General features: G+C 43.1%; 1 protein-coding gene across 1 annotated transcript in view; it reads left to right on the top strand.

Annotated features, from left to right (window-relative positions):
* Window positions 1–13,666, top strand: part of LOC138262430 (clathrin coat assembly protein AP180-like) — a 106,026-nt gene extending 92,360 nt beyond the window's left edge. The window contains exon 4 of the mRNA XM_069212329.1: window positions 13,570–13,666. Within this exon, the coding sequence (XP_069068430.1) occupies window positions 13,570–13,666 (97 nt within the window). The remainder of the gene's footprint in view (window positions 1–13,569) is intronic.
* Window positions 13,667–26,013: the final 12,347 nt, after the last annotated feature.

Here is a 26,013-nt window from a genome sequence, read left to right as displayed (position 1 = left end):
ACGAGTAATAGTGATGGGCGTGAGGTGGGCGTTGTTAAAAGCCCAGATAAACACCAACACATTGGAAAAGCAGCGCTTGCGCGCTGCAATGCTCGACCTAAAAAAATCCCTGGTGTCCAGTAGCTTTTGCTCCTCACCCCCCAACTCTCCCCCAGCCCCCGGGGGCAGATCGGCCTAATCAGTAAAGGCCGATCTGCCCCCCCCCAAAACAAACCAAAATAAATAAATAGTAATCCCGGATGTCTAGTGGTTTCTGCCCACTGGGGGCAGATTGGCCTAATCCTAATAGTCCGATCTGCCCTGGGGGGCAGAAAAAGCCTAATAATTATTAGCCCCCCTGTGGAGCAGCCCTTGCCCAAGGGGCCACTCCCCTTATTCACATATAGGAAAAAAATAAAATAAATCCCCGTTGCCTAGTGGGTGATGCGATCGGGCTGCAGAAATGCTTACAGAGACAGGAAAGTAAAGTCCTTTCCTTTCATCCCTCTGCCTGTCCCCTCCTCCTGAGCGGAAGAGAAATACTAAGCACCATAGGGGTCCCAGGCACCATAGGGGTTAAGAAACAAAACATTTCTGGGAACAAGTCCTTAAGCATACTCTAGCGTGCATACCTGTGATTCAAACCGGGACAGGGAAGGTGGCGGAAGGAGGGACGGGGTGTCGGTGGAGGGATTTATTGAAAGATTCACACAATTTCTCAAATAAAAAAAATAAAAAACAACAAGCAAGGGTTGTAGCAAGATGTATTCACAGATGGGCTTCTAATGATATCAGGAAGAAGAGTGGTCACAAATATTGCACTCTTACGTCAGTTTAAAAATCTCACCAGCCATTGTCCTGGTGTGACCCCTCCATCTATGCTGAACTGCGAGGAAGACTAGGATCTCAGAGCAGTAGTGAAAAAGGTATTTAATATCAGATCCATTTTGTATTCCATAGTCTCACACCTCTCAAGACAAAATGATCTTTGAATTCAGAATGCACCCTTCTAAAATAAATGCCCTTAGCATGTCCACCATATTGAAGCCAAGTGGACAGAGTGCACTTTGGTAACTGTCTAATGGAATCTCATTCAATACTCTTGTGAATCATTGTTGAGCAGACCAAGTGACAATCTGCATGATCTCCTTCCCACACTACAGAGAATCAGAGAAGTCTCTCTAAGCTGCCCAGGCAAGACGTAAAGAAAGCAATCATCCATTCGGCAACCTATGAATGACCCCCTGGATGAAAAAGGTGCCACACACAGCTCTGCTAGTTTGTCAAGCATGTCTTATTCAAAAGCCTGAACTAATCAGAAGCTTATCAATGTCAGGGCTGCGTTGATATTTATGGGATTCTAGGCTAGTCTGAGGTTACTGTACTGCATTCTGTGTGAGGTTAATATTGTAATTTTCTGCTGGTGTCCGTGGGCCTCAATAATTGTGTAATTCAAAACGTAAAGCAATGCTACTCTGCTTGAGTATTTGAAGCTTTATTGAGGAACTTTTAATTATGCTGTATCTGATTTCCAAACCAATTTCCATCTCCTAGGGTTTACCCTAGAAGATAATTGGTTCGTAAATCAGATACAGCTTAATAAATAACATAAGAAGAGCCAGTTAGTGATGTTACTTTTAAAATTAACAGGTTTATAATTTAGAGGAAATCAAAAGTGGACAATTAAAATTTAGATACATAAATGAGGTGTGCAAGGAGAGGTTATGCGATGTCTCCAAGAAACCAACGATTTAATTTGCTGGTTTGAAAAGCACGACAAACTTCAACAAGTGACTTCGTGATGCTGGAATACAAAACAAAAAATAGCAATATTTCATGGAATCATGATCAAGAGGTGAGGTGGTCTCCTAAGCAATGTAACTTAAGTCAAAAGTTGTTAATACCTTTCTAAAGAAAAGATGATTGCCGTTTTTCCTAATCTGCAAATGCAGATTGTTCATTATTCAGGACTGGAATGACCAGTCACCACAGCAATCACTTTTCATTTGAGCAGAATGAAAAAAAAACATCAGTGGCTAGCCAGCTCAGAGGCCTTATTCCAATATAAAGACCCCTGAGGAGCCAATGGAAATCTCTGTGTGCTTTGAGGAATTAGTCACATTGCATCATCCATCTTTCAAAGGCTTCTGTCTAAGGCTACTATTTTATGAGTGCATTCGACCTGTCCTAGTACTGATTATTGTCAATAAATCCAACTGGCCTAAATTACTTAATAATAATTTGTAATAGGACAACAACTAAATCACTGGAACCTTATTGACAAGGAGCCATCAGTAAATCTTATGCTAGTACCTTGGGGGCCGAAATATGACCTAAATGCTCTTATAGCACTATATTCCATTTTAGGTATCCCTTGCAGACAATTCTAAAAGACCTTTTGCCTACAATGCATAGAATGGGCCTTGGATCAGCTCTTTGCTCACTATTGGATAGCTTTCTTGTCTATTGTAGTATCTTGCTCTTAATTCTGTGGCTTTCCTCCCTGTTTTGGCATTTGTCCAGCCCCTGGAGCATAGGTGTTTTACCAAATTTGAAAGTACTCAACTCGTTTATGTGGTTTCCAATTCCATAAACACATGCAGATTTGCTCCTGTAGGAATATATATATATATATATATATATATATGTATATGTAAATATGTATATATATATGTATATGTAAATATGTATATATATATATATGTATATGTAAATATGTATATATATATGTATATGTAAATATGTATATATATATATGTGTATATAAATATATATATGTGTGTGTATGAATGAACACTGGATATTTAAATGGAAATGCTTTTCATTGTTGACAATATATAAAAGGTTATAAGGACTCAGTACTTATTTACTAATGAATTTCCACATTCTAGAAAAGGGTTATGTGTATATTTTACTCATTGCATTTACACCAAGATGTCTCTCTTAGAGTTCCTGGAAATCTCCTGGGACTCTTGATGAATTTCTAAAAAGTTATGAATCATATTTATAGAAGTAACCATGAAGGGACATATTTTGGACTTTTGAAACATGGCTATATGTTAATCTAGATAACTGGGTACTTCCTTGATAAGTGATGCATTGCATGTCTCTCCTTTTTCACCTAATAGTTCAACCATATGCCTCCATTTTGGCCTCAGCCACGCAAAGCCTGGATGTATGCTCGTTCCTTAAAATTAAATATAAAAACAGAATTTGTTCTCCCATTTGGGCAGACCCCAAAAAAATGTAGTCCTGTCTGTCAGGCATTGTGTTCATCTTCTGTGCAAAATGATTCTGCTATTATTTAGCCTTTTGAATTGTGTGACCAACAAGGCACAATCATCATCTCACCAAGTTGCTTAATCAACAAGATCAAATTCTTCATCCACTCCAGTCTCTTTTGTTTTCTCACATTGATCATAGGAATGTACTGCCTCCGTCATCTATCCCTAAAAGCCTTGTACGGGCAATATCTTCATGCATTCATTAAAATCAAGACTTTGTGCCTCATTAAGAGTGTGGTGGTCTATAGACCGCCACACTCACTGTGGTGCTCTTGACTGCCACATTACAACCGAGCTTGGATCCTGGTGGTGGCGGAAATCCTTATCCACCAGGGCAGTGCTGCAAGCAGCACTGCCCTAGGGATTATGACCTTGTTCTGTGCCAGCGATTTCATGGCTGTAGCACTGCCATGCAAAGGCTGGCGGAGAACATGTGCAAGGGGCCACGGGGGGGAATCCTGCACTGCCCTTGCACTTGACATGGGCAGTGCAGGCTCCCCCCTGGTCAGCACCATTGCAGTGCTTTGCAGACAGTGAACATTGCGAGGGTGCCTTGGCACCCTGCAGGCGACAGCATTACTGACGGCTCGATTAGTGTAACCTAAACTTAGGTGTCCGCCCACTGACCTAGCAGGAAACTCATAATAGCTCTGGCAGGGAGGTCACGGCATAGATGGCGGCCACCCTGCCGGGAGTTTGATAACTAGCTTTTTCTTGAAATACTCCTAGACTCTGTAATGCTTTGCCTCTGCAACTAAGACTACCCTATCTCAAATTTTAAAGCAAGTGTAAACATTCATACTGCAATTTCTTCCCACCACCTGGTATGGGGTCCTGCCAGCGCATATCTTCTTAATGCATTGTAATCTCCAGACCAGTATTGCTTGTCGAAAGATAGTATAGCTGAAAAACGAAGATCTGAGGAATGGAAGTATAAACATTTGGTAACTTTTGCAAATTTTCTTAAATGTACCGTATGTACTCTAGCTTAGTGCTATATCTGCTTAAACTATATAGTACTTTTACCCCCTTACCTCTCAGGTGGTGATACGCTATTACTTAGTGAAAACCAAAGGAGTCTTAATGCCAGATTGTATGGGAGTTGGACCAAAAGACAGAGGACCGGATTTAGATTTAGGCAGAGGGATTACTCCGTCACAACAGGGACAGCTATCCCGTACTCTGACAACTAAATCCTATTGTTTCCTATGGAATTTAATTTCGGTATACAGAGCATCTGTGACTGTTGTGACAGAGTAATCCCTCCACCAAAATCTAAATCAGGCCCAGAATGAGGTGTTGACACAGTTGTGGGTTGTGTACTTTAGTGAGTCTTTAAATCATCAATTGTTGGAGTATGCTGCTGTAAGTGCGAGAGTAAGAGGTGTAGTGAGTGCTATTCTGGTGAAGTGAATATAGCGTTGGTATGACTGGGTGGATGATGTGAGTGATTGCTTGGTCATTATTGGGATGCATGGGTGTGAGGGGTGACATGTCTGTTTTATTACTATAATTAGTATCTTCATTGGCGGTGTTAGAAGTGGTTTAAATGGTGAGTGACATATTAAGCAGACTTGGGTAAAACATGAGGTGCGTAATGAGCGATGAGAAAATTTAAGAGGTTGTAAGTAGATGATTGAAAAAGTATGATTGAGTGGGTGCTGTGTGTTGAGAAAATAGATGGCACGGCATGTGCCATTAATTCAGTGAGTTATTAATGATATGATTTCAGTGGAGCAGGTCTTCAAGTATTTATTTAAATCAAATGTATAGGCCTCAGTCTCTTTTTGACCCCAGGTCTGACTTGTCAACGTTGGCCTTTGTGCCTTTCTCTGGACTACTTAGTTTATCTTGCAAGTTTTCATGCATCAGCATGTCCCATTTCCTTTAAGGCCCAGCAACACAGGAGATGTGGCCTAATCGGTGAACCAGACTTGAGTCGCAGCCTCAGCTCAACATCCAGTGATTTTGGGCCAATCGCTTAATCTCACCTTGGCTAAAAAATAAAAGCCTGATGTAGTCTGGTGCTAATGTAAATCAATTATTGTCCTTGTGTCAAGTTTGTGCACTATAAAATTATGAAAAATAAAGAGATAAAATAAGGTACTGACCATGAATAAAAACATTTACACCTTTTGAAGTCTCCCCTATTATCACCTTCCTATCCACACTTGCTAAATTTGTGTCTAGAAAATAAACTATTGATATGCTTGATATTATGACAAATATCTGTATTTTGATAAATACTGTAATTGATTTTCCGAATGGTTCTCTTTCTTGCCAATATTATGCTGGGCAACACTCCACAGTACATGTGTAGACAACCAAAACCGCAAATATTTGGGACCAAATGCTGTGGGTTGTGAAATAAAATACTTAAGATACTAAAATTGCTGTAACAATGATGAAACTTTCGTCCAACATATTCACAACAAAGCATTGCCGTTTCAGTCACACCTTAGTACCTCTTTTGTAAAACTACTATGTTGCTAAACAATTTCACACCTTTTGCTAATATTATTAAGATAATTTAGGGAAATTATTCATTCTATTTTTAAAGGCCTAGTTACATACTTGAGCACCTAAGACTAGCAAACTACATGAACAAACAAGAATACTACAATATATAACCTGGCAAATCACAACCTACAACAGTAGAGCATGAAAGAGTCTTTTTTGCTAACTACAATATTTGTGACACATTAGGAAATTTAAATATGTGCCTGAAACTAGTAGTTAAGAGCCTCAGTTGAACTTAGTCATGAGGTAACGCCCACTGTGGCCGTAATGTAACTCAGTTATTTGACAGACCAGTAAACCTGTAAATAACTGCCCCTTCTCTACCCCCATGGCACCAAATGTGTGAATCCTGTGACTAAAATTAACGAATACCAAAAATAAGCATGCTTTTAAACTGTAATTAGATGATGTAGTTTGTTTCTTGCCCAACTCCACGTAGCTCCAGACACCACCTCTTTTTTTGCTTTTTCAATATTCTAAAATGTTATTGTGATTGGAAAGTTTCTAGTGAGCTAAAGCGGTAAGTAACCGGCTACTTTGTTTTATATGCACTTCGTAATTCTTTGTTTTCCATTTTAAGCAATGTAATAGTTGTTCCTCCTTTGCACTGGGGATCAAACAAGCCTTCTAATAGTACATCCGGAGTACCTGTCAGCTGTAGTACAAGTACCTCAGCAATACTAAACATGAGGTTATTCATGTTTTCTTAAGCAAAAGCTAACATCTTTTCACTTAATTAGGTTGCCATATCGCAACTCTGTCTATATAACACCTTTTTAAAAACAAATTGCTATTTTAATTCCACCTGAAGGAAATGCTCACATATTGTTTAAAACAGCAACTTGAATTAAAAAATAATGCTATGTTCTCTCTTATTTTTAGAACTTCAAACATGTATATGACCAAATTTCTATAGAATAGGTTCTTGTATCTAGTTGATCTTCCAAGTGAATTAAAATGATAACACAGTCATTTTCACAAGATTTAATGGATTGCATGCCAAGCATAGCTTCTTTTCTCTTTTATGACAGATATGGTTGTTGGAGTAGTGTTGCATGCTTTGATTTTATTAGTACATTCTTCTTCACTTTGACCATGTAATGATGTCAGTCGTGGATGGGATACTCCTCATACGATTATCTATGATTTCATGGCTGGCTATTTAACTTAATAAAGCTGCATGTGGAGCTGCAAACCACACTTAAGTTGAGTTGTTTTTTCTAGAATATATGTATGTATAACCGTGTGTGTATCTATGTGTATAGATGTGTGTGTGTGTGTGTATATGTTGTAGCTGCAGATACACATGCTGTGCATAGGTCCTGCCATCTGGTGTTGGGCTCTGAGTGTTACAAGTTGTTTTTCTTCGAAGAAGTGTTTCGAATCAAGGGATCGAGTGACTCCTCCTCTTCGGCTCCATTGCGCATGGGCATCAACTCCATTTTAGATTGTTTCCTTTCCGCCATCGGGTTCGGATGGTTTGTTTTTCGCTCCGGTAGTTTGAGTCAGAAAAGTGCTACTAACTCTCTAATTCGTCGGTATTGTTTCAATTGCGTACCATCTGTCATCAACACTTCAATACCAGCAGATCCAGCTCCTTACTTGCCCTTCGGGGCACCTGCGCAAAACTTGGGCCTAGTTGGGCTGACCAAAGCCTCATGGACTGGACCCCGTTTCGTTTCTGCCCTCGGTGCCACGCCAAGTTCCCTTATACAGACCAACATCTTGTCTGTAACCTGTGTCTATCTCCAGACCACCAAGAGGATACTTGCGAGGCCTGCTGACCCTTCCACTCGCAGAAGACTCTACAAGACCGGAGAGGTGAAGGTTGGAAATGGTGTTGAGAAGCACCGAACGCCTCGACATGGAAGAGGAGGAGATTATGCACACCGCAGTCTCCATTCGGGGTCCAACTCCAAGCAAGAGACCGACAATGACAGACCAATCACAGCAGAACAGCACATGAGTTCACCTGCCCCTGTCCCATCCAAGCCCAAACACAAGGCCTCGGGGACGCCACTGTCAGAAGGCCATGGCACCACCCGTAAAAAGACTTCCGGTGACCAAGCAACAACTTCGGCACCGAAAAAGACCACGCCACCGAAGCCTTCGCACTCGAGCTGAAGCACAGGCTCCGAAATAGGCAAACACCAACCCATTGAGTCAAAACCTCGAAAATCCCTCTCAGAGCCGAGGCCAACATCTACTCCAGGCCTTTTGATCCCGAAGAAACCGGCTTCGGAGCCGAAAAGACCAATATACAAAGAGGAGCATGGACTTTCCAAACAACTTAAAGCAAGTCATAGATTTGCTGAGGAACTTATGCAAATGGAGGATTTTGCTGAAAGGCAGGCCAGGATTCAAATTCATAAAGACACTGGCAAGATCCTAACTGCACCTCTTCTAAAAAACAAAGAGGAAGCTGGCCTTTCAAGGGCAATTGGACAATGATCAGCCACCAGCTAAAGTGCCAAAACCCCCCAAAAAATCTCCACCTCCACAGTTCTCACCTCATTAGTATCCTCCTCATTCTCCTCACCTGACTGTCTCTCCACCTACTACCCCCGCTGCACAGTCTCCAGTACACTCTGCAGATTCGCACCAAGATAATGTCAACCCATGGGACCTTTACAATGATCCCATTTCTGATAACAGTCCAGACTGCTATCTGTCAAAACCTTCCCCCCCAGAGGATCGGACGTCATACACTCAGGTTCTAGCTAGGGCAGCGTCATACCATAATGTAGCCATGCACACAGAACCTCTTGAGGATGATTTTCTCTTTAATACGTTATCCTCCACTCACACTACGTACCAGTCTCTACCCATGCTTCCTGGCATGTTAAAACATGCACATCAGATTTTTCAGGAACCAGTTAAGGCAAGCGTCATCATTCCTAGGGTAGAAAAGAAATATAAGCCGCCGCCTCCTGACCCAGCTTTCATTACCTAGCAGCTACCTCCAGATTCCGTAGTGGTCAGCGCAGCAAGGAAAAGGGCTAACTCCCAGTCGCTAGGCTGATGCACTGCCACCAGATAAAGAAAGCAGGAAATTTGATGCTGCTGGTAAACGAGTAGCATCACAAGCGGCCAATTAATGGAGATTAGCCAACTCCCAAGCACTACTGGCTAGGTACGATAGGGCCCCCTGGGACGAGATGAAAGATATCATCCAGAATCTCCCCAAGGATCAACAAAAAAGAGCCCAGCAGGTAGTCGAGGAAGGGCAGGCTATTACAAATAATCAAATTAGGTCAGCTCTAGACTCTGCAGACACAGCGGCATGAACAATCAATACTGTGGTCACCATTAGAAGACACGCATGGCTTCGGTCGTCTGGGTTTAAACCAGAAATCCAGCAGGCTGCCCTTAACATGCCATTTAAAGAAAAAAAGCTTTTTGTCACTCAGGTTGGTAAAGAGCCATGGGTGCTCTTTATTCAACACAGTACAGAGACTTATTTCGCAAGCCTCAATACAGGGGAGGTTTTAGAGCCCAAACATCTGAGGCATCTACCTCACAATCAAAACTGTCCTACCAGCCTCAATACCAAAGAGGTGGGTTTCGAGGAACTTACAAGGGCCAATTCCCCAGAGGTAGGGGAAAATATCAGCCATCAAAGCAAACCTCACACACAAAGCAGTGACTTGCTCCACATCTTCCCTCACCACACTTCCCCTGTGGGAGGAAGACTGCAAAAGTTCCACACACACTGGTTACCCATCACAACAGACAATTGGGTCTTATCCATTATCCACCGTGGTTACTGCATAGAATTCGCGCAAATTCCTCCAGATATTCCTCCAAAACCACACAAACTCTCCTCCCAACACATTTCAATGTTGCAAACAGAGGTACAGTCACTACTACTCAAACAAGCCATAGAGCTTGTACCACATCATCAAATAGGAACAGGGGTTTACTCCCTGTATTTCCTCATTCCCCAAAAAGAGGGAACATTGAGACCAATACTAGATCTCAGAACCCTCAATCTTTACATCTTATCAGAACACTTTCACTTGATAACACTACAGGATGTAGTCCCACTGTTACAACAACAAGATTTTATGGCAACATTGGATCTCAAAGATGCGTATTTTCACATACCCATCCATCCAGCGCACAGAAAATATCTTAGGTTTGTAATACAAGGAAAACATTACCAGTTCAAAGTGTTGCCTTTCGGGATAACAACAGCTCCCAGAGTATTTACAAAATGCCTTGCCGTAGTCGCAGCCTACATAAGAAGGCAACACATCCATGTCGTCCCATATCTCAACGACTGGCTAATAAAATCCAACAGCCAGACACAGTGTCAACACCATACACGTTATGTAATACAGACCCTACACACGCTAGGGTTCTCAATAAACTACCAAAAATCTCACTCCCAACCAGCGCAAGTTCAACAGTATTTAGGAGCCACATTAAATACCCAAAAAGCACTTGCAAGCCCAAGTCCACAAAGGGTACAATCATTCCACAATATATTACCACAAATACAGCCAAACCAACAGTACACAGTCAAGTTTGTCATGAAACTGTTGGGCATGATGGCATCATGCATCGCCATTGTACTGAATGCAAGACTAAACATGTGGCCCTTACAACAGTGCCTTGCAAAACAATGGTCACAGGAACATGGTCAACTTCAAGATTTAGCGTTGATAGACCGGCAAACACACACCTCGCTTCAGTGGTGGAAATCCACAAATTTAAACAAAGGGCGGCCATTTCAAGACCCTGTGCCTCAAGCCACACTTACAACAGATGCATCAATGATTGGATGGGGAGCACACCTCAACAATCACAACATTCAGGGACAATGGGACAACAAACCTAAACAACTTCACATAAACCACTTAGAATTGCTAGCAGTATTTCTAGCACTCAAAGCCTTTCAACCTTTTCTCGTTCACAAACACATTCTCATCAAAACATACAACATGACTACAATGTACTACCTAAACAAACAAGGCGGGACCCACTCATCACAACTATGCCTTCTAGCACAACAGATTTGGCATTGGGCAATACACAACAACATTCACCCTGTAGCACAATACATTCCAGGGATACACAATCAATTAGCAAATGTTCTCAGCTAGGATCATCAACAAACACACAAGTGGGAAATTCACCCCCAAGTACTTCACAAATACTTTCACCAATGGGGAACACCAGACATAGATCTATTCGCCAGCAGCGAAAACGCAAAATGCCAAAACTTCGCATCCAGATTCTCACACCCTCTACCAAGGGCAATGCTCTATGGATCAACTGGTCAGGGATATTTGCTTACGCTTTTCCCCCTCTCCAGCTCATTCCATTTCTGGTCAACAAACTGCGTCAAAACAAACTCAAACTCATACTTATAGCGCCAACGTGGGCATGTCAACCATGGTACACAACATTGTTAGACCTATCACTAGTACCACACATCAAGCTGCCAAACAGACCAGATCTGTTGACACAAAACAAACAACTAATCAGGCATCCAAATCCAGCAATACTCAATCTAGCAATTTGGCTCCTGAAGTCTTAGAGTTTGGATATCTACATCTTCCACCAGAATGTATGGAAGTAATTAAACAAGCAAGAAAACCCACTACCAGGCAGTGCTATGCAAATAAATGGAAAAGGTTTGTCTTTTACTGTCAATCCAAACAATTTACACCTCTTTCCGCATCAATAAAAGATATTGTAGGTTACTTGCTTCATCTGCAAACAGCAAATTTAGCTTTTTCATTCATTAAAATACATCTCACAGCTATTTCAGCATATTTACAAAGTATACCACACACATCTCTATTTAGAGTCCCTGTTATCAAAGCCTTCATGGGAGGGCTAAAACGTATCATACCACACCTCCAGTGCCTTCATGGAATCTCAATATTGTACTCACATGGCTCATGGGTCCACCATTCGAACCCATGCATTCGTGTCAGATTCAATATCTAACGTGGAAAGTAGCATTCCTCGTTGCAATCACTTCATTACGAAGAGTTAGTGAAATACAAGCATTCACTATTGAACAACCCTTTATACAAATACACAAACATAAAGTAGTACTTTGCACAAACCAAAATTCCTACCTAAAGTCATCTCACCGTTTCATATCAATCAAACAGTGGAACTTCCAGTCTTCTTCCCACAGCCAGAATCAGTAGCAGAAAGAGCGCTGCATACATTAGACATTAAAAGAGCTTTAATGTATTACATTGACAGAACAAAATCATTTAGGAAAACTAAACAGTTATTTGTGGCATTCCAAAAACCACATACTAGAAATCCAATCTCAAAAGAAGGACTAGCTAGATGGATAGTAAAATGTATCCAAACGTGTTGCCTAAAAGCCAAAAGATAGCTATTAGTAACACCAAAAGCACATTCCACAAGAAAAAAAGGTGCAGCAATGGCCTTTTTAGGAAATATACCAATGACAGAGATTTGTAAAGCAGCCACTTGGTCAACACCCCATACATTTACCAAGAATTACTGTGTAGATGTGTTAGCAGCACAACAAGCCACAGTAGTACAGGCTGTACTAAGAACACTATTTCAAACAACTTCAACTCCTACAGGCTGACCACTGCTTATTGGAGAAAAACTGCTTTGTAGTCTATGCACAACATGTGTATCTGCAGCTACAGATGCCATTGAACGGAAAATGTCACTTACCCAGTGAACATCTGTTCGTGGCTTGTTCCGCTGCAGATTCACATGCACCCACCCGCCTCACGGGAGCATGTAGCCATTTAAGTTACAACAAACATTTGTACATATGTATACATATATTTCACTTCCATTTGCATGGACATCTCTTTCCTTTATACTCTATCACTTCTACCTTACCGCTGCGGGAAAACAATTCAAGATGGAGTCAATGCTCATGCGCAGTGGAGCAGAAGAGGAGGAGTCACTCGATCCCGTGACTCAAACACTTCTTCGAAGAAAAACAACTTGTAACACTCCGAGCCCAACACTAGATGGCAGGACCTATGCACAGCATGTGAATCTGCAGCGGAACATGCCACAAACAGATGTACACTGGGTAACTGACATTTTCCATATATAATATTTATATAGGCAGTAGTAGGCAACTTTTTTTTTGTACATTGATATTTGAACTTTTCAATTTAATGATTTGACGAACATTTATCTTGCTTGATTTGACAGTGTTAATTTATTTGGTTTTTTTGCGGACGATGATGAAAAACCATTTTGATATTTGCTGTTTACCAGATTGATTATGTAACTATTGTATCCATAGATTATCTTTCTTAACAGCTAAGAGTACATACCAGTAAAATAGCTGGTATAATGGCAGTGCAGTTGGTGTAGGACAAAATCTGACTATTCACCTTAAATTGTATTTATGTTGTCAATTACTGGGAATACGTTTGCCCAAATTAACATAAGTGATAGTCTGTATTTTAGTAGTTTTATAATATTTTCATAAATCAACATTCAGTACATATTCTGAAGTGGAGTATAATACCACAGACAACTGGGCAAGTGATGGGAAGCAATGAAAAAATATTCAGGTGGTGTTATGGATTGCGCTGTACAAATGAGGAAATGCCAGACCTTAAAATGTTATTACAAAAACACAGCCTATTGTCACTTTCCAGAGAAAATAGAGGGAGTAAGGAAAGCAAGGCTAATACCTTCTAATGTGGTTTTGTTTCTGGTACAAAGTTATTTGAAGTCATGAAAACATGCAAAGTGCTTGCAGTAAATTTATTTTATGATCAAATTCAAAATAAAGTGTTTTTGTGTGCAGTGCCAGTAGACCATCCAATGATCTTCTTGATCTGCAGCCAGATTTTACATCATCTGTACAGTCTGCTCCAGTTTCTTCTGCAGGGACAAGTTCATGAGGAGGTAAAAATTTGAGTAATATGTTGTGTGTTTTAGAGTGAATGATTTGAACATTATTTTACTCAATGTGTTTTTCATTTCGATCAAATGAATCTGTCTTCTCATTTGGTATTTATCTCTTCCAGTATATCTAAGGCTAGAATCTTTATCAATGCTATTGTGTATGTTATTTCTGCACAAATGCTCGCCTATTTTGTTATCTCGTCACGCGCTAAGAGGCCATTTGCTCTGCCTTTTCATCAGCATTTAAATATAATTACTCCATAATGGACTGGTTTTAGGTGTGGCATGGGGTTGAACTTGTACAGTAATGTAGAAAAATATTTGGATACTCAATAAGTGACACTGAATGTCTTGGTCATTTTAATAATTGAGGCCACTGTCTACAATTTTGTGAAATGCCCTTCATGAAAGAGTCATACAAAGAGAGAGAGACAGAGCCTTAATTCTCCTAAGCTTGACAACACACTTCAGCACCTCCTCTGTTGCAGTAGAAGGTCGGGGCAGTGCAGTGCACATTCATTTTCCCTGTGTCTTTTGGTGGATTTGGTTTATAAGAAGGACTTCTCAGTCTGTGGCAATCTTCAAGCTTTCTCTGGTCAGTTGGAAAAAGTTGGAAAATTGTCAGATAGGGTAAATAGAAAGAGGTGCTGTGTAAAGATGAGGCCTACTAGCTGCACGAGAATTTGGTCATAGAGCATTGTAGCATTCAGTCTGATTAAGTATATAGTAGCAATCAAGATCTTGTGCCCTGGTCACCAAACAAATATGGCACTCTTTGCAAGAGAACTGCTCTCCTTCATGTGATAATTTGAATGCATTTGAATTATTGTTTATTCCACTACTTAAAATGTTTCAATATTAACAGTTGTACAACACAGTTTTCCATTAATCTGTCTAAAATATTATTAAAAACCGATTTATCAGATCTTGTCCCATTAGGAAAAAAACTAGTTTGAGGTATTTCCTCCATGGTTCAGGAAATTCAGAACATCGTACAAAGTAGACAAATGTTTGATTCTCTCCTCATTTAGGTCTCAGAGCTAGTGTTCGTTTCTTGTCTGCTTAACATCATGCACCCTCAGATTGCAATAGTGGAATATTAAGTACCTTAAGCCTAAAAATGTTTTTTTCCCTTTCTGAATTAATGTGGGATTCTATTAAGATTGTTTTTTCACAGCATATGTGCTTTGCAGATATTTTGTGTTCTCTTAATTAGGTGATTGTTCCAGATGAACCAAGAAATGTTTTGTTTTATTTGTTTTCTTTATTAATACTTTGCTATATTAATAACTTGCTTTTGTAACACAGACATAAAGGTGTAGGATATGCAGGACAGATTCTGACAGTGCCTGTGTAGTATTCTGGATGGAGAGTATCAGACAAATAATTCCTACGTAGTTAAGGTTGTGAGACATTCACTAACTTTTCATAGAATGGTGGTGCATACAACTTAGAACGATATGTAGCATTCCAAAACCTAAATGAATGAGACTGTTTACATGGGTATATGGTTGTCGATCCTCTTGAAAATCCGACAATAATCAAAGACAATGGAAATGTGGCATGGCTAAACTCAAAAAGCAACCTGAACAACAATACCTAGAGGGAATATGCTTTAGGTATTGTTGTCCCCCCATGTAGTAAACTGGGCTGTTCAAAAGATCCACTCTCAGGAAGTGTTTTAGATGTTCATTACAAGACCTGTCAAAGCGCAAATATGTAAAAATGGCTGCAGTCCCCCAGCAGGATGTTTTTGGGGACAGGCACTGTTGTAATTGGCAGACCCTCCCTTAAGTTATCAAGAACCTTCATTATGGTTCAATGGGGAGTTACCATGCATAGGAGAGCTAGTTAGAACGGGTCTATCAAGACTTCCGGGATCCACATGGGCAGCGTTAATGGAATAAACACCACACTCAAGCATAAACATTTTAATGCACATCAAATATGAGGTATTGCTGAAACTAGTGAATGTATATAGACAACCCAGACCGTATGTATTACAGGTGGCAAGGACCAAGATTGGGGCTCTAGTAGTCAGGCGTGGACCTCCTATACAGGCTACAAATCCAAAGCAGTAACCGGCAAAGTGCCCACAAAACGTGACAAAGTACCATTTTGTATTGTTCATGGAACTAATTAGTTAGAGGTTGGCTTTTATCATTCAGTGCCAATAAAACAATCATAGAATATTGATTGCACCTTCCCCAGGGAATAGTACTACTTATTGAAGAAAGAGGTACATTGTATGAAGCTGGCTCTCTTTATAGTGCACTTAAATGAAGTACACTGTGCAGAGAGTCCAGTGGATACCCAGTTGGTATTGCAAAGACAGAAGTAGATATGATTAATGCTCTATTTTGTGGTTGCGTCGGTGAGTGTTTATCAGAGGGTAGTGCTAAGCATTTGTTGTAGTCACAGAGGTAATAAATGAGACACATACTCAATGAATAAATCCAAGACAAATTTAGAAAAATAATTCTTTTTTATATATGTTTTGCACCCAAGAACTTCGTAATCAAGTAGACTTATCAGCATAAATAATTTGCAGTTTCAAAAATATACACAGCACAATTTTCAGAGTTCTCCCAATGTTATCCTATGGAGGAAAAGCAATATTCAGCAAACACATGGTTAACAACGACTTACAAAGCCGATCTCAGGCAGTTAAAGAACGTTCTAGGCACTGATCAGAACCACACTAATGGGTCACACAGGGCGTCACTAGGGCAGCCGCATGCAGAGGTGCAGTGTAGGATTGGATGCCCAAAGGTTTCCTATGGGAGTTTCACCCCATGACAAACAGGTAGCAGGCTCTGGCTGGGAAGCCAGTAGGGGACAACAAGCAGGTAGGTAATGGACTTGGGGTGCTCAGGGACGTAGGTGCACATCTGGCCCTCTTCTCCTGTGCCCATGGGTGACAGATGCAAGTGGTATCTTTATGCATTGAGTTTTTATGTCCAGGAGCACTCACCTTCAAGGGGTCCTGTGTGTTGAGGCTACAGGCATCGCTGTGGAGTCCAGCAGGGATAGACCCAGGGTTTACTTAAGCTCTTAGGAGCAAGGGGACGTCATTGGCCCCCATAACACACCTCAACTGGGGTCAGAGGTCACAGGTGCAATGATTGCTGGAGCTGACGGATTTTCTTTCTCCACAAGCATGTGGGAGAGGGGGCCTGCGTTGAGAGACTGCAGGCGTCTCAGGAGAGTCAAAGATGGGTGAGACCACACTGGACTTGTTCTCTTGGCAGCTGGGGACTGGTGTTAGCACTGTCAGTTGGCTTCACCTCAGGTCGTGGACGTTGGATGCAGTGGTCACTTCTGGTATCGGGTTTCTGGGGTCCACCAGCTGCAGAGTCTTTTTTGTTTTGTTTTTTGGAGTTTCTTGTTGCAGGGCAAGTCCAGTTCCCACTGGAGGCTTGAGTCAAGTTGGCTTCTAGTGCAGGATCCTTCAAGGTCAGCAGGCAGGCTGGAGTGGCTTGTTCCAGGACAGCTGCTTTTTCTTTTCCTCTTCTGTGGGTGCAACCCTTCTTTGTCTGGGTCTTCTTAGGCTGTCGAAATCTGAGTTCTAGTGTTCAGGGGTGCCACCTAAATACTCAATTTAGGGGTATTACTGGGGAGTGCCAGGAGGTAGCCAATGGGCTAACCACCTTTAGGCTGACTACACACTTCTTATGACCACTTCCTCTGGGAAGTGGCAATACCCTAGTGGCCTAACTCCTTCCAAACAAGGTAGAGTCATTTAAAAAGTAGTTTCCACATCAGCTCGTCCACCTCAGGGGTTCGACTGGTATGAAGTTGGCACTCCTCCTAATTTAACTAATTTCCTAACTGTGCTGCTGCCAAATTTGGGGTCAGGATGGGGGGCTGGTCATCTCCACCATCTGGAGAGACCTGGGTTGCTTTACAAAGGCGGAAAGGCCTTTAAAGCTCCCCTCCCTGGGGAAAACGTTTTGGACATACTAGGCTAGTAGACATGGGTTACCAACCTACTTCGTGTTTTTGCCTGGCCAAGATGTCCAGCTAGGGGGATATTGTGGGTCAAAGTGAGGAGAAACTCTCTAAACTGCTGAGGCACTATCACCCTCCTAGTGGCACCAGGTGTGGGTCTCTGGCCTCAGTGAATAGGAGTAGGTCCTGTGGGAGCCACTGATATCTCCCTTTTCCTGACAAGCAGCTTGCGTTCTCAGGCCTTCAAGAGTGGGACAGGTCCTCTGTCCCTGGCGCAGATCCTCCCTAAAGCGTCCCCCTGGTCCTAGGAGCTCTGCCACGCAAGTCCTGAGCTGAGGTTCAATTCATTTGGGGCTGTCAGGTCTTATCCCTGAGAAGAGGGGACTTGTTCTGGTGTCTGGTTGGAAGCTGCCGTCCCAGACTTTTTGTCTTTCCTTTTAGTAGGCTGGACCATCATTCCAGACTCCAACTCTACTTTTTCACCCTCAGCCTTGCTTTGTGATCTTGTTTTTACTCAGATCCGTTCAGGGATACTCAGCATAGCTGCATGGGTTTTTATTTCTATCTCAGCCCAGATCATTTCCTAGCAGACAGTGCACATGTATAGCGGGAGATATCACCATCTTATTCCGGCCAGAACCCCGTCTTATTCCCAGGATACCATTGCCGTAGGATGTACCTTAGCCTGATTATCAGCATTAAGGACTTTGTATGTCTTACCAGTCAGATACTGTTCAGTGGACACAAGTTGCTCAGTCACAATGGAGACACTGGCACCAGTGTCTCTCGGTGCTTCAACTTGGTTGATATGAGGCTGTTGTCTGAATCTCTATAGATTCTTGGGCCAGACGGCCACGGCAGCTACATCCATCCCACCCTCTGAGACTAAGGTTGCCTCAGTAAGCTCATTGACATGGGCAGGGCCAACTTGGAATCCCATCTGGAGACTTAACACTGCAATTACTGCAGGTGCACTACAAGCATTATTTTTGTTTGAACAGTTAAGATCTCCAATTTGGTGTTCATTGGTTTGGCAGGTATGACACCAAGCCTTTCTATGATCCCAGTTATTACCCTTGTACCTGCCTTTGGGCTGGGTAAAGACTTGTGACCCACCCTCCTGTGTAGGTTTTTGGGGGCCTTCAGAAGACTCCTTTTTTTGGTTACCCTCTTTTCCTCGTGGGAACTGTTTGGCCTTCTTTTTGTTGTATTCCCCCACCAGTGGAAGTTTTGTTCACCCTTGGTTTGACCCAGTGGTCTACCTTCTTGCCCAATTCTTGAAGAGAAAGTGAACCTAGGCCTACCAGGTACTGATTTCGCTTTTCCTGCACGCAATTACTCAACAGATGTTCAGTCATCAATACATTGTAAAGCCCCTCATAATCATGCACATTGTTACCTTCTAACCAGCCACCTAGTGTCTGTACTGAAAAGACTACAGGGCTGACTGAGTTTTTTAGAGTTTACCTGAAGTTAGTTCTGTACTCTTCAGGAGTAAGCCCAAGGCCCTCAAGCGGGGTGTTCTTCTGAGGTCATAGGATTGAACATCTGCCTCATTCAGTGTCAAGAGTCTATCCCTGCATTTTTCTGAGAACATTTCCCAAAGGAGAGAGCCCCAGTGTTTGCTAAGCTTTTAGGAAACACTGGCCCTGTCAAAGGCTGTGAAACACTTGGTGATATCATCATCATCCTCATATTTGGGGACAATCCCTTTGGGTATTTTAGGGTTAGAGTGCCCTACACTGTCCCTAGTTATAACATTGCTGCCATTCTTCATGGATGTTAAACCCATTTCTGCTCTTTACCTTTTTTATGGCCGGTATCCTGTCTTCCAGGGCAATTCTTCAAGCCAATCTCTTCTAAATAATCTCATCCTCAGAGAGTTCTTCTCTGGGCCTTGAGCCGTCCTCACTAGAGGGATGTGCTCTAGGCATCTGAGGTTATATGTGGGGTGCAGGATCCTCTCAAGTATGGAGGGTCCAACTTACTCAATCTGCTGTGATCCTTAGGGTCATTGGCCCCATCAGATGGGTCTGATCATACTGTGGCAACAGGTCCTGGAGCTTTACTGTGGTAAGGTTTGAGCCTGTTTTAATTTTGTGCCCTTTGCAGAGGGTTTTTAACTGCTTATGGGAAAACTGGAAGTAAACCTCAAAAGTAAAGGGTAAAGATGAGCTACTTATGCACACCCTCTGAGGTACTCATTATAGTTCTGTAGTTGGGAACTTTTTGAGCTATGCCATAATCCGAACACAAATTTTACAGTCCTAACTAAAGTAAGTCTTTTAAGATTTTTAACTGTTATGCTGCTGGGAACTATCCAGGACCCTAACAGTTACGTTTAGGAATTTGGAAAAAAAAATACCCAATTCAAAAAAATTATCTAAAGGCAATGTTTGGATTTAATCATGTAGTCACTTATTGAACAAGTGGTATCAGCAGATGCTAAGTGGTAGACCACATCGCAGTTCCACCAATGCAGGAAGTTGGCTCTCTATATGGTGCACTAAGAAGTACACCCTGCAGAGAGGCCAGTGGATCCCCAATTAGTTTGCAGAAGAAAAAGTAGATAGGACTAATGCTCTATTTTGTAGTAGTGTGGGTGAGCAGTTAGGCTTATCAGAGGGTAGTGCTAAGCATTTGTTGTGATCAAAGAGCCACTAAATGAGACACAAACTGAAAGAATAAATCTGAGACCAATTTACAAAATAACACTTCTTTTTATATATACTTTAAACCCCAATACTTCGTTATAAGGTAAGTACATTTTTAAGCATAAATACTTTTCACTTGCAAAAATCGACACAGTGCAATTTCACTAGCTCTTCAATGTTAGCCCATTAAAGGAAAACACATTCAGCAAACAAGCACTTTACAACTACTCATAGGACCAATTGTGTAGACTTAAAGTGAGCACTGGGCAAGGTACCGGACCACACCAACAGGTCACTCCAGGCAGCACTAGGGCAGCCGAGTGTAGAGGTGTAGTATGGCGTCGAGTGACCAATGTATTTCAATGGGGATTGATCCCCTGGGATTTAGGCTGCAGGCTCTGACTGGGGTGCCAGTCGGGGCCAACCAACAGGTAGGTCGCAAACATGATGTGCTTAGGGACATAGGTGCATCTTTGGTCCTCTTTACTAGGGCTCAGGGTGTGATGGATGCAGGGGTGTTGTTTGGCGTCTGGTTTCCTTGACCAGGACGAATCACGGTTGGGAGGGTTCTGTGTTCTGATGCTGCAGGCTTCGTCATGAAGTCCAAGAGAGGTGAAGCCACAGTGGACGTCAGCTCAGAATAGCTGGAGGATGTTGTTCACACCAGGGGTCCACTTCAACTCGGGCCAGCGGCGACGGATGCAGTGGTTTCTTTTGAGATCAGGTGTCTCATCTCAGAGGCTGATGGAGAGGGGGCCTGGTTGCTGAGGCTACATTCAACTTCAGGAAGGGTGAAACCATGATGGTTTCAGGCCCTGGGCAGCTGGGGAACCTTGCTGGCACCAGAAGTCCACTCCCCCTAGGGTCGGTGACTTTGCGTGCAATGGTGTCTTCAGGTGTCCGGTCTTTGAGGTTCTGGGTGCTGCAGAGTCCTTTCCTTAGAGATGGTTGGAGAGCAGGTCCTCTGGTCACAGAAGACTTGTCTTCTTCAAAGGCAAGCAGTCCCCCCAGGTTTCTGATGGTTCAGCTACTGGACGGGCATCTTCTGGTGCCTAGTCCGTCGAAGAAAGGCCGGCAGTGTTGGTACCAGGTCAGCTGCTTCTTGTTCTCCTCTTCTCTGGGTGTATTTCTTCTTAGTTCTTTACTTAGGTCATCAGCTTATGAGTTCTGGGGTTCAGATGTGCCACCTAAAGGCTCAATTTAGGGGTGTTACAGGGAGTGCCAATGGGTTGCCCATCATTAGGGTGACTGCACCCTTTCTATTACCACTTCTGTTGGGAAGTTGGCATAACCCTGACCCCAGTGGTCTAATTCCTTCCAAACCATGATTGAGGAATTTAAAAACTGGTGCCCACTTCAGCTCACATACTTGGGTGGGGGTGACTGCCATAAAGTGGGCACACCCCCTAATCTCCCTAATTTTCCTGCCTTTCTGCCAAAAGCGGGGTCAGGACAAAAAAGGGGGGGGGTGGTTATCACCACCACTTGGAGAGACCTGGGTTGCATTACAAAGGCGGCTAGGCCTTTGAAGCTTCATGACCTGAAATGTCCATCCTGCCTGGAGAAGGTGTCCACGCCCCGCCCAGTGCAGGCTTTTGTCTGTGGAACCCAAGAGCCCTTAAGGGGTCAGAAACGTGGCTAAGGTGGGTAAACGGGTCACGACCAGTCAGTTAAAAAGCTAGTAGCTGGTAGATTTTTGGGAGGCACCTCTAAGGTGCCGTATGGGTGCATGTATTAGTGAATCAAGCACTTGCATCAGTGTGGGTTCACTGATACCAAACATCCCTATCTTCAGTGAAGCCATCATGTGGCTGTGGAACTCATAGTGACCAGTGTCCAGCACGTTTTTAAAATGGCTTCCTGGTCACTTACTATGTCTGAGAGTCGACAGATATGTAGCAGGGGCATGTGTGCTTCTGCAGATATGCCTTCATATGTAATATAATGCACCTTGCCTTAGGGCTGTAAGGCCTGCAATAGGGGTGACTTACATATATTACGTACAGTTTTAGGGTATATGACACACACACACACACTGTGCTCCATGTTGCAGTTTCACTTTTGTCTGCACCAAGACACGCAGCCTGCAATGGCAGCCTGCCACGTGCTTTTATGAGGGGTCCCTTTGGGTGGCACAATTCACGCTGCAGCCCTTAGGGACCTTCTTTAGTACCCCAGGCCCTAGGTACCTGAAGTACCATTTATTAGGGACTTACAGAGGAATCTAAAGGTTTTGCCATTTGGGGAAATGCAGTTTTAGTTGAAAGAGATCTGGCTTTGGGGACCTGGTTAGCAGGAATCCAGTGCAGTTTCAGTCAAAATTACATCAGAAGCTAGGCAAAAAGCGGGAACTAACCATGCTAAAAGGGTTGTTTTCCTACAACCACAATTAACACAAGTACACCTACTATTAGAGAGAAAGAATGACTTATACGGTTGGAGGTGTCAAAGAGCAAATAAACAGAAGCTCAATATAGGGGGGGCTCCCAAGAGACACGTAAAGCAAATCTCTTCAACTTTGGTAAACTACCTTGAAGACGATGGACGGCCGAATATGACAGCAAACTATAGGTCATTTTCCTTAAGGAGAAAGCACATTAATTTCATGTGGATAGGTTGAGTGGATATGTGCATATATACTTTCAGGTGGATCAGGGGCCTGGGATCTAGGAAATAAACCATTTTGAAGGGATGATATACAAAGTATATACAAGGTATTTGTTGACATCGCTTAGGTCCAAAATCGTTAGATGTCTTCTGTATCAAAAACAGGATGAAGTACATTCCCTTTCCCCATTTATCTTGATGAATTGCCATCACTCCTCTTTCTGCTACATCATCTTGTTCCCTAATAATACCTCCACCTCTTTGCTCCCTGAGCAGTACCTACAAATCTTCACCTCCCTGCATATCCATTTTCAAGGTGGCTGTTTCTTAAAGAAAAAAAAAATAACTCCAACAGAGCTTCCGGTGCTGGCCAGATGGGAATTGATGCTTGTTATTGGGGCAGAAAACGCATCAAGAAAAGAACCCAATATTTTCCATGGTGTGCCACAGCATATCAGACAGCTGCTGGTCCTGGATTATTTTTTATTTTTTTTACATTTCTGGGTCTGGACCATCTTTCCCTGAAGACTCTGAAAAACTGTGTACCTTCTCCTCTTCATCACAAGAGTTTGGCTTTTTAAAGAATTTCACACTGTTCTGTTATTAGAGGCATTGTCCACCCTGTGAGAATTTACTACAACGTGGTGAAGCAAGACTGAATTGCTCCCAGTGTGAGAGGAAGGGTTTGTTGCACAAAACTGGGATATTTCTTTCTGTGTATCTGTGTGTGTGTGTGTGTGTGTGAGTTAAAAAAAAAATATATATATATATATATATATATGTTCGATGGCATGTGTAGCTGCAGATACACATGCTGTGCACATTCCGCCATCTAGTGTTGGGCTCGGAGTGTTACAAGTTGTTTTTCTTCGCAGAAGTCTTTTTGAGTCACGAGATCGAGGGACTCCTCCCCTTTCGGCTCCATTGCGCATGGGCGTCGACTCCATCTTAGATTGTTTTCTTTCCGCCATCGGGTTCGGACGTGTTCCTTTTCGCTCCGCGTTTCGGTTCGGAAAGATAGTTAGAATCTCGGAAAATTCTACAGTATTGTTTGCGTTCGGTATCGGGTTAGTTACAACAGATCGACACCGAATTTTGAAGAACTCCGGTGGCCCTTCGGGGTTTTTGATCCCCCGGCGGGGCCTGGTCGGCCCGACCACGTGCATCTTCAAGTCTAATGGAACGGACCCCATTCCGCTTCTGCCCCGAATGTCACAACAAGTATCCTTACACAGATCAGCATCTGGTCTGTAATTTGTGTTTGTCTCCCGAACACAAAGAGGATACCTGTGAGGCCTGTTGAACGTTTCGGTCGAGGAAGACATTAAGAGACCTAAGGGCGAGAAGACTACAAATGGCGTCGGCGCCGACAGGACAAAGACACTTGGAGGAGGAAGAAGAAACCTTCTCCATCGAGGATTCGGACTCGGACAAGGTCGATCCCGAAAAGACGCCAAAAACCGTGAGTAAGACGTCGACACACAAAACACACGGAAAGTCCAATAAAGCCCAGGGGACGCCACCGCCAGCAGGCCATGGCTTAACCCAGAAAGTAGGTGACCGACCATCGGCACCGAAAAAGGGCACGCATGTGTCGAAGGCATCCGACTCCGGTCGAGATATAGGCACAGAGCAGACGCGACCCCGAGAATGCAGGTCAGAGCAATTTCTGCACCGAGAGGGCGGCACCGAAGCAAGTCGGCATCGAGAGATCGGAACGCCGAAAACTAAAAAAGTGGCGTCGGAGCCGAAAAAGACTGCCAAAAAAGTTTCCATACCGAAACATCCGGCCTCGGAACCGAAATCAAGTTCCTACACAGAGGAACAGGGACTGTCCTCACAAATGCAAGGACATAGGTTCGGACAAGAACTAGAGTCAATGGAACCAGATTACACTCAAAGAAGGCTCCACATCCAAAAAGACACAGGGAAGATAAGTACTCTTCCCCCAATTTGGATGAAAAGAAGACTTGCCTTCCAAGAGAAAGACAAGCAGCCACAGGCAAAGGTGGCAAGACAAGTAACCCCGTCACCATCTCCACCACGTTCAACACAACCATCACCGATAGACACTCCACCACTGATGCAGTCTCCAACTCATACTGGAATGAGTCAGGATGATCCCGACGCATGGGATCTTTATGATGCGCCAGTATCAGATAACAGCCCAGACTGTTATCCAGCGAGACCGTCGCCACCTGAGGACAGTACAGCCTACACACAGGTGGTGTCAAGAGCTGCGGCGTTTCATAATGTCACCCTGCATGCAGAGCCTATTGAGGATGACTTTTTATTTAACACACTATCGTCCACACATAGCCAGTACCAGAGTCTCCCTATGATACTTGAAATGATAAAACACTCCAAACAGGTGTTTCAGGAGCCTGTGAAGGGCAGGGCCATAACTCCAAGGGTGGAGAAGAAATACAAGCCGCCACTAACAGACCCTGTATACATCACGCAGCAATTAACACCAGACTCTGTGGTAGTAGGGGCAGCTCGCAAAAGAGCGAACTCGCACACCTCAGGAGACGCACCACCTCCAGACAAGGAGAGTCGCAAATTTGACGCTGCGGGTAAAAGGGTTGCAGCACAAGCAGCCAACCAATGGCGCATTGCCAACTCACAGGCATTGCTGGCGAGATATGATAGGGCTCATTGGGACGAAATGCAACATTTCATTGAACACTTGCCCAAAGAGTTCCAAAAAAGGGCCCAACAAGTGGTGGAGGAAGGACAGAGCATCTCGAATAATCAAATACGCTCTGCAATGGATGCAGCGGATACAGCTGCTAGGACAGTAAATACAGCAGTGACCATAAGGAGACACGCATGGCTGCGTACATCAGGATTCAAGCCGGAAATACAACAAGCTGTGCTGAATATGCCATTTAACGGACAGCAGTTGTTTGGGCCGGAGGTGGACACTGCCATAGAAAAACTTAAAAAAGACACAGATACGGCCAAAGCCATGGGCGCACTCCACTCCCCACAAAGTAGAGGCACATTTCGAAAATCACAGTTTCGAGGGGGATTTCGAGGACAAAGCACGGAACCCACAACCTCACAAACAAGGCCCACTTATCAGAGCCAATATCAGCGGGGAAGTTTTCGGGGGCACTATAGAGGGT

This window comes from Pleurodeles waltl, chromosome 10 (assembly GCF_031143425.1).
Source record: "Pleurodeles waltl isolate 20211129_DDA chromosome 10, aPleWal1.hap1.20221129, whole genome shotgun sequence".
NCBI lineage: Eukaryota > Metazoa > Chordata > Amphibia > Caudata > Salamandridae > Pleurodeles > Pleurodeles waltl.
The sequence above is the reverse complement of the archived record's forward strand: the minus strand, read 5'-3'. Positions and strand labels throughout refer to the sequence as shown.